The 17,061-nt window shown below is 30.0% G+C and overlaps 1 protein-coding gene across 1 annotated transcript in view; it reads right to left on the bottom strand.

Moving 5' to 3' along the window:
• Positions 1-17,061, bottom strand: part of LOC127179937 (serine/threonine-protein kinase PAK 6) — a 46,240-nt gene that overhangs the window by 7,559 nt on the left and 21,620 nt on the right. The window contains exons 2-8 of the mRNA XM_051133772.1: positions 15,526-15,751; positions 11,000-11,653; positions 8,076-8,612; positions 6,275-6,408; positions 2,249-2,375; positions 334-459; positions 122-256 (exon numbers count right to left, since the gene is read on the bottom strand). Coding sequence (XP_050989729.1) covers positions 122-256; positions 334-459; positions 2,249-2,375; positions 6,275-6,408; positions 8,076-8,612; positions 11,000-11,653; positions 15,526-15,729 — 1,917 coding nt within the window. The 5' untranslated portion in view covers positions 15,730-15,751. The remainder of the gene's footprint in view (positions 1-121; positions 257-333; positions 460-2,248; positions 2,376-6,274; positions 6,409-8,075; positions 8,613-10,999; positions 11,654-15,525; positions 15,752-17,061) is intronic.

Genomic DNA, 17,061 nt, shown 5'->3' with positions numbered 1-17,061 from the left:
TGTTATATATTTTTTATTTTTACCATTTAATTTGTTATTATTTCTCTATTTTTTTCTTTTGTATAGTCATAAAATTAGGCTTAGCCTGCTGTTAAGGAACTGTTTTCATTCATTGTCGTACCTGATGAACGTTGCGTACGGTGGGCGCCGGCTCGTCTCTCAGCCGCTTCATGGCAGCCACAGGCGTTTCACTGAAATACGGAGGCTCTCCGTCCACCATCTCCACCACCATGATGCCCAGAGACCAAACGTCCACCTGCAGATTCAGCAGAGCAATTTAATCTGACAGTCACACTGGCATCTGGTGGTTTGTTCTGTGGTGTTCAGCTGTACCTCCGTTCCATACGGTGATTTAGAGATGACCTCAGGAGCCATCCAGTACGGCGTTCCCACCAGAGACTTACGCTTAGGAATATCTTTACTGATCTGAGCGCAGAAGCCAAAGTCTGACAGCTTGATCTGAGAAACATACAGACAGGTAAGAGTTAGGAAACGGTTAAGACACACATACAGAGAGAAATTAAAAAAATAAATAATAATAATAAAAATAAATAAATATATAAATTCAGCCTTGAAGAGCAGAAGATGCTTCTTTCAAAAAAATCTTCAAAAAAATGTGTCTGTGTGTGTGTGTTTTTGTTTGTTTTGTTTGTAAAAGAAGTCTCAAGGCTGAATTTATTTCAGTAGAAAACGTAATATTCAAATATTCAAAAATTCAAAAATTTAAAATAACTGTTTCCTACTGTAACATATTTTAAAATGTAATTTATTCCCATTATGCAAAGCTGAATTTTCAGCATTTTACTTATTTTATTTGAAAAACAATTTACCATACAAACAGCATCTGTTTTTAAACTATATGTAAATATTATATAAATAATAATAAATTAAAATAATAAATTACTTTACAGTAGGCTAAACCTAATGTCATGAATATATAAAAGAAAAATTATTAGGCAAAATAAATAAAAATAAATGGCCAAAAAATAAATAAAATAAAATAATATTTATATTTATATTTATATTTTAATAATACAATTTATTGTAAATAATAATAATTAATGAAAAATAAAATAATGCAATTTATTATAAATAATAATAATGTGTAAAAAATAAATAAAAAATAATAAATTACAGTAGGCTAAACCTATTGTCATGAACATACAAAATAAATATTGTGAAAAATAATTAGTCAACAAATTAAATGGACAAAATAAAATAAAATAAAATAAAATGCTGAAAATTCAGTTTTGCATTCTGATTATTATCAATGTTGAAAACAGTTGTGCTGCTTCATATTTTTGTGTAAACTGTCATACATTTATTTTTTTTCAGGATTTATTATTATAAATAATAAATAAATAAAAATAATAATAATACATTATTTTAGAGTAGGCTAAATGTCATGAATATACAAAAGAAAAATTGTGAAAAATAATTAGTCAACGAATTAAATGGCCAAGTAATAAAATTATAAAATAAAATAAAAACTAAATAAAATATAATAAAATAAAATAAAATAAAATCAGAGGAATAAATTTTGAACAGATTTTAACATTTCAAAATATATATTGATTTGCTGCTCAAGAAACTGTTTAAGATAAAATTTCTGATTATTATCAGTGTTGAAAACAGTTGTGTTGCTGATTTTTTGTGATACATTTTATTTTTCAGGATTTATTATTATAAATAGTAATAATAATAATGATAATAATAAATTACTTTACAGTAGGCTAAGCCTAATGTCATGAATATACAAAAGAAAAATGCTGAAAAATAATTAGTCAACAAATGAAATGGCAAAATATAAAAATAAAATAAAATAAAATAATCAAATGAAATATCACAGGAACAAATTTTGAACAAATTGTAACATTTTAAAATAAATATTGATTTGCTGCTTAAGGAACATTTCTGATTATTATCAATGTTAAACACAGTTGTGCTGCTGAAAGATTTTGTGGAAACGTTTTATTTTTTAGGATTCACAGATGAATAGAAAGTTTAGAAAAACAGCATTTATTTGTAATATTATAAATATCTTTACTGTCACTTTTGATCAATTTAATGCACCATTGATGAATAAAACAAGAATATGATAAAAAAAAAATAAAAAATTAAATCTTACTGACACTAAACGTTTGAACAGTAGTGCATATATAAAGATGTTTAAAAGAGGTTAAAATAAAGGTTCAGGTAGGCCTAGAGTACGAGAAGCTGTGGCGAACAGGTACACAGATGGACTCACGCGTCCGTCGAGCGAGAGCAGGATGGAGTCGCTCTTGATGTCTCTGTGTATGACGCCCTGTGAGTGGAGATACGCCAGCGCCTGCAGCACGGCCTCACACACGGTGGCGATCTGCTCCTCGCTCAGCCTGAACGCAACATCACACACACGCTTACATAACTGGACTTCACAGTTCAAATGTGACCATTTCTTAATGCATCTGTTGTTTTTCACCATAACTGTAAGTTGAGCTGCCTTTGATGCTAAATATTAGTGTTGTTTACTAAGTGTCCTGCATCTCATTTTTCACACAAGACAGGAAGAAAAAACTTAGAATGGCATGGCAACCTCTTAGAAGAAAGATAAAGATGCTCAGAACAACCTGGCAACCACCCACAGAAAATCTAGTTTTATTCCTTTTGAAAAAAAACTTTTTTTGGATGCAGGCTTATCAATTTATTTATGTCATATAATTGCTTGTCAAATAAAACGTCCTCAAATTATTTTAAAAATATTTAATTATTATTATTATTTTATTTATTTGGCTAATATGTTCACTAATTATAATTTTTCTCTTTTTTTTTTTGTATATTCATGACATTAGGTTCAGTCTGCTGCATAGGAATGTTTTGGTGTATTTATTATTGTTATTTAATAATATTAAAATATTACATTATAATATTTTTAGATTATATTTTTATTTTATTATATAAAATAATATTATAATTATTACTAATACATTAATCTAACTCTACATTAAATGCAAAAATGGGGATATATTATATATTATTAAATTATTTTAATATTTTATTAATAATAGTAATATAAAAATATTCTTTTTTATTATTATTATTGCTACTATTTTATTATTATTATTTTATTTTATTATAAATATTCTTAGTATTAATATTATTAAAATATTACAATAATTTAACTTTAATTAAATGCCAAAAACACAAAATTAAAACTGGAATAATATTCTATATCTTCAAATAAGACTGAAAATTATTTTATTTTTACTTATTTTATTTCATTTTTATATTATTTTATTATTATATTTGAGTCATTTAATTTGACTTATTTTTTTGTATATTTATGACATTAGGTTTTGGTTCATTTATTATAATTTTTTATTATTATTCATATTTTTATTTATAGATATAGACATTCACTTTAAAGAATGCATGTCAAACTAACTTTCCTCTAATCAGGATAAAAATAATTTTATATAAATAATTTTATTTTAAATTGTATTATTTTTAATTATTTTATTTGGTTCATTTGATGACTATTTATTTATTTATTTATTAAATTTTTTTCTTTTGTATATTCCTGACATTAAGTTTAATATTTTTTAATTATTCATATTTTTGTTTATAGATACATAGATATAGACATTCACTTTAACAAATTCAACTTTTTGAGATGCAGGCTTATTAATTTATATAAAATATATGCTTGTCAAACAAAATTTCTTCTAATCAGGAAGAAAGTTATTTTATTTTAAATTATTGATTTTATTTTTTATTTTATTTTGAATTGTATTATTTTAAATGATTTTATTTGGCTCATTTCATTTGATGACTATTTATTTATTCTTTATTTATTTCTACATTTTTTTTCTTTTGTATATTCATAAAATTAGGTTTAACCTGCTGTAAAGGAATGTTTTTGTTCATTTAATATTATTTATATATTAATCATATTATTATTTATAGATATATAGATACAGATATAGATATAAATGTTCACTTCAAAAAATAAAACGTTTTAAGATGCAAATGTCTTCTAATCAATATGAAACCTGCATTTTATTTAAAAAAAAATACCTTTTTATTTTATTTAAAATAATTTAATTTTCTTTCATTTTTATTTAATTGTATTATTTTATTTTCCTCATTTAATTTGCTGACTATGACATTAGGTTTAGGCCTATCTGCTGTAATAATCTGCTTGATTGTTCATATTATTTACATATTGTTTCTATAGATATTCAACAAATTCAGCTTTCTGAGATGCAGTCTGTGCTGTGAGTTGTCTGTTGTAAAATCGATGGTGTTTGCAAACGTGTCGGTTCGATGCCGCTGCTCAGGTCACATCTCGTCCTTGTGCCGTGCCAATTCCAGTTTGCCGTGTCTTGTCTTGAGGAGACGTGACAGAAAGGCGCGTTTGTGTGCAATCATGTAAATCTAGTCGTCCGTCAGACAAAGACAGAGATGCATTTACCAAACTAATTAGATCACTAATCAAATTCCCCTGCATGTCATCACAACATGAGCTAATCGGATCGTCTAATCGAATTAAAGTGGGCCCGTCGGGTAAGGAGTGTCAGAATACACGAGCGGATCAATGACCTAACTGTACATCACCCTCTTGTGGTATGAATAAAATACTACAGTAATGCAACATGCTCACCCAAACAGCACAATTGCAATCTCAGTGAATTTGCATTAAAAACTGTGACTTTAAAGTGACACGACATGAAAACAGACTATTTATGTCCTTTATGTTACTGATGTTATTGTGAAAGATTCACCTTTGCATGTTGTCTGTCTTCACAGCCTTTCAACTATACGCTGGTTGCAAGTAATGTGCATAGTATATTATATTTTATTACATTATATATTTTAAAATAAATTATATTCTATTATTTATACTAATATTATATTGTATTATATTATTTATAATATTTTATTTTAAATTATATTATTTTATTATAAATGATATATTTTGTTGTTGTATTTTATTGTTATTTTTAATTTTGTGTTATATTATATACTATTGCTTTATATTATATTATGTTATATTTTATTATATTATATATTTTAAAATACATTATATTTTATTATTTAAACTACTATTATATTATATTGTATTATTTTATTTTAAATAATTTATTTATTTTAAATTATATATTGTATTATATTATGTTAAGTTATGTTGTGTTTTTGTTATATTATTTTATTTTAAATTGTGTTAATATTACTTTATTGTATATAATATTACTTTATATTATATTATTTTATATTTTATTATATTATATATTTTAAAATATATTATATTTTATTATTTAAACTACTATTATATTATATTGTATTATATTATTTTATTTTAAATTATATATTTACACGTTTAAGTTATTTATTTAAAATTATATATTGTATTATATTATTTAAGTTATGTTGTATTTGTTATTATATTACTTTAAATTATATTATTTTATATTTTATTATATTATATATTTTAAAATTAATTTTATTTTACTATTGATACTACTATTATATTATATTGTATTATATTATTTTATTTTAAATTATATATTTTGTTATATTAATTTAAGTTATATTGCATTTTAAATTATATTATTTTATTTTAATTGACATATTGTATTATATTATTTTAAGTTATGTTGTATTTTGTATTATATTATTTCATTTTAAATTGTGTGTTATATTATATTATTTTACTATAGTATATATTAAATATACTAAATTATAGTATATAATAATAATACTATACTATATTATAGTATTTATACTACTATTATTTATTTTAAATTATATATTTACATATTTGAATTACTTATTTAATTTAAATGATATATTTTATTATATTATTTTAAGTTATGTTGTATTTATATTATATTATTTTATTTTAAATTGTGTGTTATATTATATAATATTACTTTATATTATATTAGTTTTAAAATTTATTTATTTACAAATTGTAAAATAAATACATTATCTGTTTATTTAAGGTCACGTATGCTTTTCTTTTATTTTGATTTAATTTCAATTTGATTTAATTGAAATAGTTTACTGCTAAACTGCTAAGTGAGATGTGTTCCCTTAATATTATTTATTTATTTTTATTGTCAAAGGCAATAACTAGTAGACTAACCCACCCATGGCAAAGCATATTTCTCATAAATCCTATAGAGATCACAACGAAAACACAAACCTCAAAACTGGCTAAGAAACCCAGTGCTCTCATCTTTCATGAAACGTCTTTCCTAGATCAATGCTGAGGTTGTCTGTGTTGTGGTACCTGGTTTCAGACACGATGTTTGTTAAAGCTCCTCCCTGCAGATACTCCATGATGACCCACAGCTCCTCCTCCACCAGAGCGCTCTTGAACATCTCCACCACGTTCCTGTGCTGGTAATCTCTCATGATCACCACCTGAACAAACCAACACATGTCAGGAATTTTATGATCTTTAAACAAGTTCTTTAAATTTTTGGTATACTTATTATGAAATAAATGTATTTTAAATACATTTTAGTATATTTATTTTTCATTAGGGCATTCATGCTTTTGCTTGATTTTGATTTGAGTTTATTTTTAAAAGTTGCTGTTGAACTTTCCAGAAGTCATTTCCACTAAAATAAATTGGTGTAAGATTTACTTTGAATTAATTTTCATTCAGAAACTGCTAGTAAATCCACAAAAAGTTACAAAAAATGGCAAGTAAGTAATTTAAACATGAAATTTTGAAGAAAGACTGAAATTGAATTTTCTTGTAAAACATACTCCAACAATCTTTGTTTTATTTACAACTTCAAAAAATCATTGTTGCAGTCTGTGTCCCCTCAATATTCAGATGAGTGGTATAAAATAAAAAATTAAATTAAATTAAAACATTTAATTTAATTTAATTTTAATATATAGTTAATAGTTCACTAAAAATGTCCTCAGCCCATCACCGTCCAAGATGTAGATGAGTTTGTTTCTTCATCAGATTTGAAGAAATGTAGCACTGCATCACTTGCTCACCAACGGATCCTCTGCAGTGAATGGGTGCCGTCAGAATGATAAAAACATCACAATAATCCACAAGTAATCCACACCATTACTTGTGGATTATTGTGATGTTTTTATCAGATGTTTGGACTCTCATTCTGACGGCACCCATTCACATCCATTGATAAGAAAGTAATGGAATGCTAAATTTTTCCAAATCTGATGAAGAAACAAACTCATCTACATCTTGGATGGCCTGAGGAGGAGTACATTTTCAATTGTGGGTGAACTATTCCTTTAAATAAAAGCAATATTGAGGTTGTTTTTATTAACATTATGTTTGTTTGTATTATTTTATTTTATTATATTATTTTTATTATTTTAATTGTGTGTTATACTATATAATATTACTTTATATTATTTTATATTTTATTATATTATATATTTTAAAATAAATTACATTTTATTATTTAATCTACTAATGTCTTATATTATTTTATTTCTAATTATATATTTACATTTTTTATTTATTTATTTATTTTAAATAATAGATTTTATTATATTATAAGTTATATTGCATTTTAAATTAAATTATTTTATTTTAAATGATGTATTATATTATTTTAAGTAATGTTGCATTTTTATTATTTTATTTTATTTTAAATTGTGTGTTTTATTATATAATATTACTTTGGATTATATTAGTTTTTAATTTATTTTTTTAAATGATATATTGTATTATGTCATTTTATTTTAAGTTGTATTGCATTTTGATATTATATTATATTATATTATATTATAGATTTGTTTCAGCTTTTGTCTTCTCAAGATGTTAACTGATGGACTGGAGTGGTGTGGATTATTGTGGATAATTGTGATGTTTTTATCAGCTGTTTGGACTCTCATTCTGACGGCACCCATTCACATCCATTGGTGAAAATAGTAATGGAATGCTACATTTTTCCAAGTCTGATGAAGAAACAAACTCATCTACATCTTGGATGGCCTGAAGAGGAGTACATTTTTAATTCTGGGTGAACTATTCCTTTAAATAAAAGCAGTATTGAGGTTGTTCTTATTAACATTATGTTTGTTCATTGTTTCACCTCATTGAAGAGCAGTTCTCTGCGCTGTTGTCTCCTGAGGTCCATCATCTTGACGGCCACCACCCGTCCGCTGTGTTTCTCGCGGGCGATGCACACCACACCCGTCGAACCCTCGCCGATCTTTACAAAGTTCTCCAAATACGAGCGCGGATCTCCTTTATCCACCACCATCTGCAGCGCAGCCTTGAACTGCTCGTGGGTGACTTTCGGCGGGTCGGGCGGGGGTCGGGGCGAGGGGTGTTGCGGGGGTCTGAACGCGGGCGAACAGGTTCCTGGAGGGCTGTTGGCCAGAGAGCCGGTGGGTGACGGCCGGGGCTGAGACGGACTGTCCTGTCTGGGGTAGAGACCTGGGTTCGGGCAGCCCGAGTGTCTCATGAAGGGGTCTGGACCGGTGGGGCGGTAACTGATGTTGGGTGAGAGTCCGATGGTGTAGCTAGAGGAGGAACGCACCGTTTTGTGCGGCCTGGTGCCACTCACGAGGGGACTGCTGGTGCCGCTGTGCAAATATCCCGGCTGGTGTCTCATGGCTGCGTCGGCCTGTGTCATTGAGAAGAGAAATACAAGGACAAATAGAAATAAGGAGATGTGCTGGTTTTATATTAACCTGCAATAACGTGCTTTGTTTATTAACATGTATTCCTCTGACAAACGGGAACAAAAGTCTCCTGCTCACCAAGACTGCTTTTATTTAATCAAAAATACAGTAAAATTGTGAAATATTTTTACAATTTCAAATATCTGTTTTCTATGTGAATATCTGTTAAAATGTAATTCATTTCTGTGATCAAATCTGAATTTTCAGCTTCATTACTGCAGTCTTCAGTGTCACATGATCCTTCAGAAATCATTCTAATACGCTGATTTGCTGCTCAACAAACATTTCTGATTATTATCAGTGTTGGAAACACTTTATTTTTGTGGAAACTGTCATATATATATTTTTCAAGATTCACAGAAGTTCAACAGAACAGCATTTATTTGAAACAGAAATCTTTTCTAACATTATAAATGTCATTACTGTCACTTTTGATCAATTTGATGCATCTCTGATCAATAAAAATATATAATAAATAAATAAAAACATAATAAATATATAAAAAATAAATATATAAATAAAATATAATAAATATATAAAAATATTGTAATTATTATTTATTTTATTATTTATTTATTTTGTAGAAAAAGAAGAAACTACATTTAAAAAAAAACATTTCAAACTGCATTCATACATCCAAAAACCTGAAGTTCAATTACTTCAGGCAATTACAGGTAACTGCAACTTTTTAACTTACAATTTTGACTTCATAAATCAAATTTTCTTTTTTTTGTCTAAAAATTCTGCATGTGCTTGTGTTTAGGTCAGGTGTTAAAAAATTCGGGAAAAAACAGAATTGTGAGATATAAACCCAGAATTTCAGAGGGAAAAGTTTGATAAAATCAGAATTATGAGGGGGAGAAAAATCTGAATTTTAAAAAGAGATATAAGATTGCAAAATGTATACTCAGAATTTAGAAAAAAAGGTAGAATTGCAAAACATAAAATTAGAATTACAAAAAGTCAAAATTGTAAGATATAAAATCAGAATTTAAAATAAAGTAAAAAAAAACACCTAATCATTCAGAGAAAAAAAAATCAGAATTGTAAGATATAAAATCAGAATTACAAGGAAAAAATTTTAAATTGCAAAATGTAAACTCAGAATTCAGAAAAAAGCAGAATTGCTAGATATAAAATCAGAATTACAAAAGAATCATCTGAATTGCAAGATGTAAACTCTTACAATTTGTGAGATAAAAACTCAGAATTCAGAAAAAAATCAGAATTGTAAAGTATAAAATTAGAATTACAGAAAAAGTCAAAATTGTGAAATATAAAATCAGAATTTAAAATAAAGTAAAAAAAAAAAACACCTAATCATTCATAGAAAAAAAAAATCAGAATTGTAAGATATAAAATCAGAATTACAAGAAAAAATAATCAGAATTGCAAGAAAAAAATCTGAATTGTAAAATATAAAATTAGAATTACAGAAAAACTCAAAACTGTGAGATATAAAATCAGAATTTAAAATAAAGTAAAAACTAATCATTCAGAGAAAAAAAAATCTGAATTGTAAGAAATAAAATCAGAATTACAAGAAAAAAATCTAAACTGCAAAATTTAGAAAAAAAGGCAGAATTGCAAGGTATAAAATCAGAATTACAACAAAAAATAATCAGAATTGCAAGACGTAAACTCAGAATTGCAAGAAAAAAAATCTGAATTGTAAAATATAAAATAAGAATTACAGAAAAACTCAAAATTGTGAGATATAAAATCAGAATTTAAACTAAAGTAAAAACGAATCATTCAGAGAAAACAAAAATCTGAATTATAAGAAATAAAATTAGATTTACAAGAAAAAAATCTAAATTGCAACTCAAAATTCTCAAAATTTAGAAAAAAGGCAGAATTGCAAGAAAAAAAGAACTTCTAAGATGTAAACTCAGAATTCAAAAAAAAATCAGAATTGCAGAAAATAAAATTAGAATTACAGAAAGTCAAAATTGCAAGATACAAAATCAGAATTACAAAAAAATGATCTGAATTGCAAAATGTAAACTCAGAATTGTGAAAAAATGTTTCAAAAATGCAAGATGTAAACCAAATTATGAAAAACAGGTAAGTTTTATGGAATATAAAATCAGAATTCTGAGAAAAATGTCTGAATTGCAAGGATATAAAGGTGCAATTGGCAGAAAAAAGTCAGAACTGACAGATATAAACGCAGAGTTATGAGAAAAAAAATTTAAAAAGTGAGATGTAAATAGAATTCTGACAACAAAAATTAGTATTGCAATACGTAAATTCTCTATTGTAAGAATGGTGTCAGAATAAGCTTCCATAAAGCAGGTTGTTGGCCACAGACGTCAGTTGTTGTTACCTTGAGGTCGTATGAGGAGTACGGTCTCCCCGGGCTGTTTTGCGGGTGCACCAGCAGTCTGTTGGTGGTCCTCATGTCCTGCGTGAGAATGTCTCCGTGCGGCTGCTGCATGGGCATCGTGGGGCTGTAGAAGCAGGTGATGGGTCTCTGGTTGTGCGAGAACACGATGGGAAACTCTCGCCTTATCATGAGCCTCTCCGTCGGGCTCCCCACGTCCCCACCCAGATACATAGGCCTGGGCGGCTCCGGGACGGGGATGGGGGGCGGCGGAGGGGCCGGGAGGGCCGGAGGAGGAGGCGGGGGCGGCCCGTCCAGAGAGCTCATGCTCACCTCATAGGTGGATTTGGCGCGGGGCAGGACGCCGTTGGGCTGCAGCGTCACGCTCTTCTTTAAGCCCATGTACGGCGTGCCGCTCTCGCTGTGGATGTTGCGTGATTTATCGGCCCAGTGAGGTTCGGGCTCGTCCAGGGCTTCGTACTGATACGCGTCGCCCTCGTTGACCTCCCCCAGGCGGCCGAGCGACTGCGCTCTCTTGCGGGCCGACGGGCTGCTCTTGCGCAGGGAGTTGGAGCTGGTGACGGACAGACGGCTCATGTCTGACAGCATGGCTGAGATATAGTCTCCGTGGCCGATCATACTGCCACGCACGATGGTCTGGGGAAAGAACAGAGGCAGTTTGTGATTAATGCGAACTGAAATCCGGCGCTATTTAAAGAGCGCGTGAATTCACCTGGGTGCGGATGAACTCGAAATCACACTTTCCTCTGAGGAGACTATTTCTGGCTGATTTGTGTTTATGAAACGCTGAATGACTCGTCTGAGCTATCGGAGGACTGCTTTCCTTGCAAATAAAGTCTAAAGCAAAGAGGGTTTTCGGCGATTATTAATTATGCCTTTTGTGTCGCCTTTATGCGGTTTTCTAAATTATTTAGAGTAATATAAAATGCATATGTTTATTTAATCAGACTGATAAAGTAAGGATTTCTTTCCTGTAAATAAAGAGCAAAGTAAAACCTTTTTAACAAAGTTAATTATTAATGATGCCATTTATGCAATGTCACCTTTATGTAGTTTTACTTGTTTTTTATTTGTTTTTGTCATTTATTCATGTATTTATAAATATATTTTTAATACAAATATTAAGTTATAAATAAATATAAAATGCATATATTTATTTATAATAGTATAAAATTGGCATTTCTGCTAATCAAACTGATAAACTAAGGATTGCTTTCTTGTAAATAAAGATTTTAAAGTAAATCAACTTTTTAACAAAGAGACTATTTTGTTAATTATTAATTTCACCTTTATGTAGTTGTAGTTGTTTATTTATGTTTTGGTCATTTATTTATTTATTTAATTAATTATTTATAAATAGGTTTTATAAATTATATTTAAAAAATTTATATTTACTTATTGTATTGTATGACTGCCATTAAGACTGCAGAAAATGGCATTTCTGACAGATTAAGGATTTCTAAAAGGATGCCATTTATGCAGCCTTCATTTATAAGGATTTATATTAATATAAAATATTATTAGAATATTGTTTATATTTTTGGTTCTTTATTAAATGGCATGTATTCCTCAGAAATATACAGAATAATATATTCTGTTAATATAATGCATGAATAATGCATAAGGAATTGTCATTTAATATACTGAAAAATAAGTGATTTTATATTCAATAATACACTTTATAATATATATATATTCACATAATACAATGTGGTTCTGTGTATGAGTATAAATATATTTGAACATAGATGTACTGAACACATAATGGCCTAAAACTTTAATATTTGTTTTCAGTAAACATTACATATATTTTCATATATGAGATGTATAATTATTCAAGCAATAAAGTCAGCTTTATGTAAACCCATGCATTAATTAGAGTGTTTCAATAAAGCTATTATATGTAAAAATGTAGTGCACTGCTATATATTTTTTATTTATATCACTATATAAACATACTTTGTCCATGCATTTTACGCAGTATATTGCACTATTTTTTATTTTTTAATCTATTGCATTGTATTTTCCAGTATATTCCCATATATTTTGGTTTAGTATGGGTATATTTAGGCATTTGAGGAAAGATATGACATTCATCAGCTGTCATGTGCTTTATTCGCAGTGTCTTTGACAGAAGTGACACGAGGTCCATCGCTCGACGTGAAGACATGTCTGAGATGAGCTCAGGGCTCACAGAGAGAGAAAATAAGATATAGAGATGAGACTGTGTGAGAATGTGTGACTGAACAACATCTGAACAACCAAACAGCCTAGCAACCACCCAGAACACCCTAGCAACCACATCCTAGTTGTGTGTAAAAACGCAGTTGATTCCTCTGACGTCACATTTGTGATGAGCGAGCTGTTCTCTATGAGCGCATATGTTCACGCACAGAAGAGCAGAGATCTTTAGATGTTTGAGAAGCTCGGCTCTTTTGCTTGGAGTTGCAGTTTTTCCGCCTGACTCTCGCTGCGCTGGCGGCCCGCATGCATCATTATTAATTGCCAGCGTGAGGTAATAAATCTCCCGGTCCTCCGAGGGTTCTGCGCTCTGAATCGTGTTCACAGCAGGCCCGTGATAGATAAGAAGCCAATGTGACAGAGGAAAAAACATGTGTTTCTGAGAGGCGTTCAGGAGCGGCCCTCGGGGAGAAACCTGGAAAGAGAGACTCTGAAACATCAAGGACTGATGCTTAAATTCAAGCCTCGTCCTGAGTGAGGCCAAAGCCAAAACTGAACCACCGCAGACGCTTTGCTGACACACTGAGGAGGGTATTGAGATTAAAGGTGCTGCTATAATCATAATTATGAGTCAAGAGTCAGCATGATATACACGGGAAAAAACAACATGTTTTCTGGTTAATGGGACCTTTTGAGTTAGAAATGCTAAGAAATGTGAATATACTCTGACCAAAATTATAAACGCAACAATTTCATTTTTGCCCCCATTTTTCATGAGCTGAACTCAAAGAACTAAGACTTTTTCTGTGTACACAAAAGGCCTATTTCGCTCAAATATTGTTCACAAATCTGTCTAAATCTGTGTTAGTGAGCACTTCTCCTTTGCCGAAATAATCCATCCACCTCACAGCTCCATAACACACGCCTGCCCATACCATAACCCCACCGCCACCATGGGCCACTCTATCCACAACGCTGACATCAACAAACCGCTCACCCACACGACGCCATACACGCTGTCTGCCATCTGCCCTGTACAGTGAAAACAGAGGTTCATCTGTGAAGAGAACACCTCTCCAAAGTGCCAGACACCATTGAATGTAAGCATTTGCCCACTCAAGTCGGTTGCGACAACGAACTGCAGTCAGGTCGAGACCCTGATGAGGATGATGAGCATGCAGATGAGCATGCTCACAGAGATCCACCTCACAGGTGTGGCATATCAAGATGCTGATTAGACAGCATGATTATTGCACAGGTGTGCCTTAGGCTGGCCACAGTAAAAGGCCACTCTAAAATGTGCAGTTTTATCACACAGCACAATGCCACAGATGTCGCAAGTTTTGAGAAAGCGTGCAATTGGCATGCTGACTGCAGGAATGTGCACCAGAGCTGTTGCCCATGAATTGAATGTTCATTTCTCTACCGTAAGCTGTCTCCAAAGGCGTTTCAGAAAATTTGGCAGTACCGGCCTCACAATCGCAAACCACGTGTAACCACACCAGCCCAGGACCTCCACATCCAGCATCTTCACTTCCAAGAGACCAGCCACCCGGACAGCTGCTGCAACAATCAGTTTGCATAACCAAAGAATTTCTACACAAACTGACAGAAACCGTCTCAGGGAAGCTCATCTGCATGCTCGTCATCCTCATCGGGGTCTCGACCTGACTGCAGTTCGTTGTCGCAACCGACTTGAGTGGGCAAATGCTTACATTCAATGGCGTCTGGCACTTTGGAGAGGTGTTCTCTTCACAGATGAACCTCTGTTTTCACTGTACAGGGCAGATGGCAGACAGCGTGTATGGCGTCGTGTGGGTGAGCGGTTTGTTGATGTCAACGTTGTGGATCGAGTGGCCCATGGTGGCAGTGAGGTTATGATATGGGCAGGTATATGTTATGGATTGTTTCAGCCTTTAAGCTGATTTAATTTTATTGGCTAAATGAGAGGTGTTAAAGCTTTTCAAAGCAGTTTCATTTGTTTTTTTTTTTCCAACATTTACTTTTTCATAGTTTAGAAATTACCCTTCTGCACTGAGTCAAAATGATTCATGATGGCCTACAGTACAGTATATTGTTTTTTTTTCTTGAATCTACATTAAAACATAAACAAATTGGCCACAGCTGTTGAAATCCATCCAAATGTATGCAATATTTACTCAAAATTCACACAAAAATATCTGGGGAAAAACATAAGTACACTTCTGCACAATTCAGCACATGTTCACAGTATTTGTCAGGACATTTCTATGCAGTTTCCAAATAAACAAAAGCGAACTGAAATGATCTATCATGTTATTTTGGGATATAGTTGAGGTAATTCTGACCTTCTTTGGTTTGAGCTCCACCGGCGTGATCCTGGACGGGTCTACCATGGGTTTGGGTCTCCGGAGGTTTTCTATTAAACTCTGCCATTGTGTGGGAAGGCCGACAAAGACGCCTCGCTTTGCATCGAACGACGTATGAACACGATGCTCGAAGTTCTTCGGTGCTGAAATCTCCGGCCTCTTCTTCTTCTTTTTGCGAAACATTGTCAGATACTACAGCAGAGAACTTTCAAAACACAGAAACATGAAAAATATTAGGTCACACTTTACTTGAACCATTTACATATTATGCATTTTGATGCATTAATTATCTTGCAATACAATGAATACAATGCAATGCGAAAAAAAAAACAGTTAAAATATATTATAATACCAAGTTAGACACAAGAAAGTGAAAAACTTAAAAGATAATTTTATCTGTAACACCTTACTTGAAGCCTTTATATATAATGCATTAAAAAGTTTTTTAATGCATTAATTATTATATATTATAATACTTAATATTCATATTTGCACAGAGAATACCATGCATTAAAACACGACAAACAATCAATTTCAGATGTAACAAGATGTCTGTAAATATACTTTTTATAAATTTTTATACTATTTAATTTTTTATTTATTGATGAAAATATATAATGCATTGCAATGCACATTATAAATACATTATAATGCATGTTGCATAAATGTCTTAAAATGTTTACAATTTGATATTTTAAAATGAACACAGAAGGAAATTACTACATTAGTCTAATTAATAAAAATAACAAAAACAAAAAGAATATAACAGTACTGCAGAGTTATTAGTCAATTAATGCAAAAAACATAAAAAAAATTGTTACTTGACAAAAATAAATGTTAGCTGAAATAAAATATTTTTAAAAAATTCAGCTAGTTTTCAATGAAACATCTCTCATTTTCAATTAACTTGATATACTAAAATAACTAACACTAAAATTGATATAAAAATTAATAAAAAATAAATTAAAAAACAAAAATTAATAAAAAATAATAAAAATGCTTCAAAAATATAACAGTACTGCAGAGTTATTACAGTCAATTAATGGATTTTTTTTTAAAAAAAGTGTTTCTTGAAATAAAAATAAATGTTAGCTCAAATAAAATATTTTTTAAAAAATTAGCTAGTTTTCAAGGAAACATCTATCATTTTCAATTAATTTAACTTGATATACTGAAATAAATAATATAAAAATTTATATAAATTTAATAAAAAGTAAATTTTAAAAAGTAATAAAAATAACAAAAAAACTTCAAAGAATATAACAGTACTACAGTTATTATAGCTAATTAATGCAAAAAAAATATTAAAAAGTGTTATTAGACAAAAATAAATGTTAGCTCAAATAAAATATTAAAAACTATTTTTTCAGATAGATTTCAACAAAACATCTCTCACTTTCATTTAGTTTGACTTGATATACTAAGAGAACTAATACTAAAAGTTCTATAAAAATTGTGAAAAAAAAATAAAAAAACAAAAATGAATAAAAATAACAAAAATACTTCAAAGAATAT

The sequence above is a fragment of the Labeo rohita genome, chromosome 17, assembly GCF_022985175.1.
Source record: "Labeo rohita strain BAU-BD-2019 chromosome 17, IGBB_LRoh.1.0, whole genome shotgun sequence".
NCBI classification, from domain to species: domain Eukaryota; kingdom Metazoa; phylum Chordata; class Actinopteri; order Cypriniformes; family Cyprinidae; genus Labeo; species Labeo rohita.
This window is presented reverse-complemented; position numbering and strand designations above follow the sequence as displayed.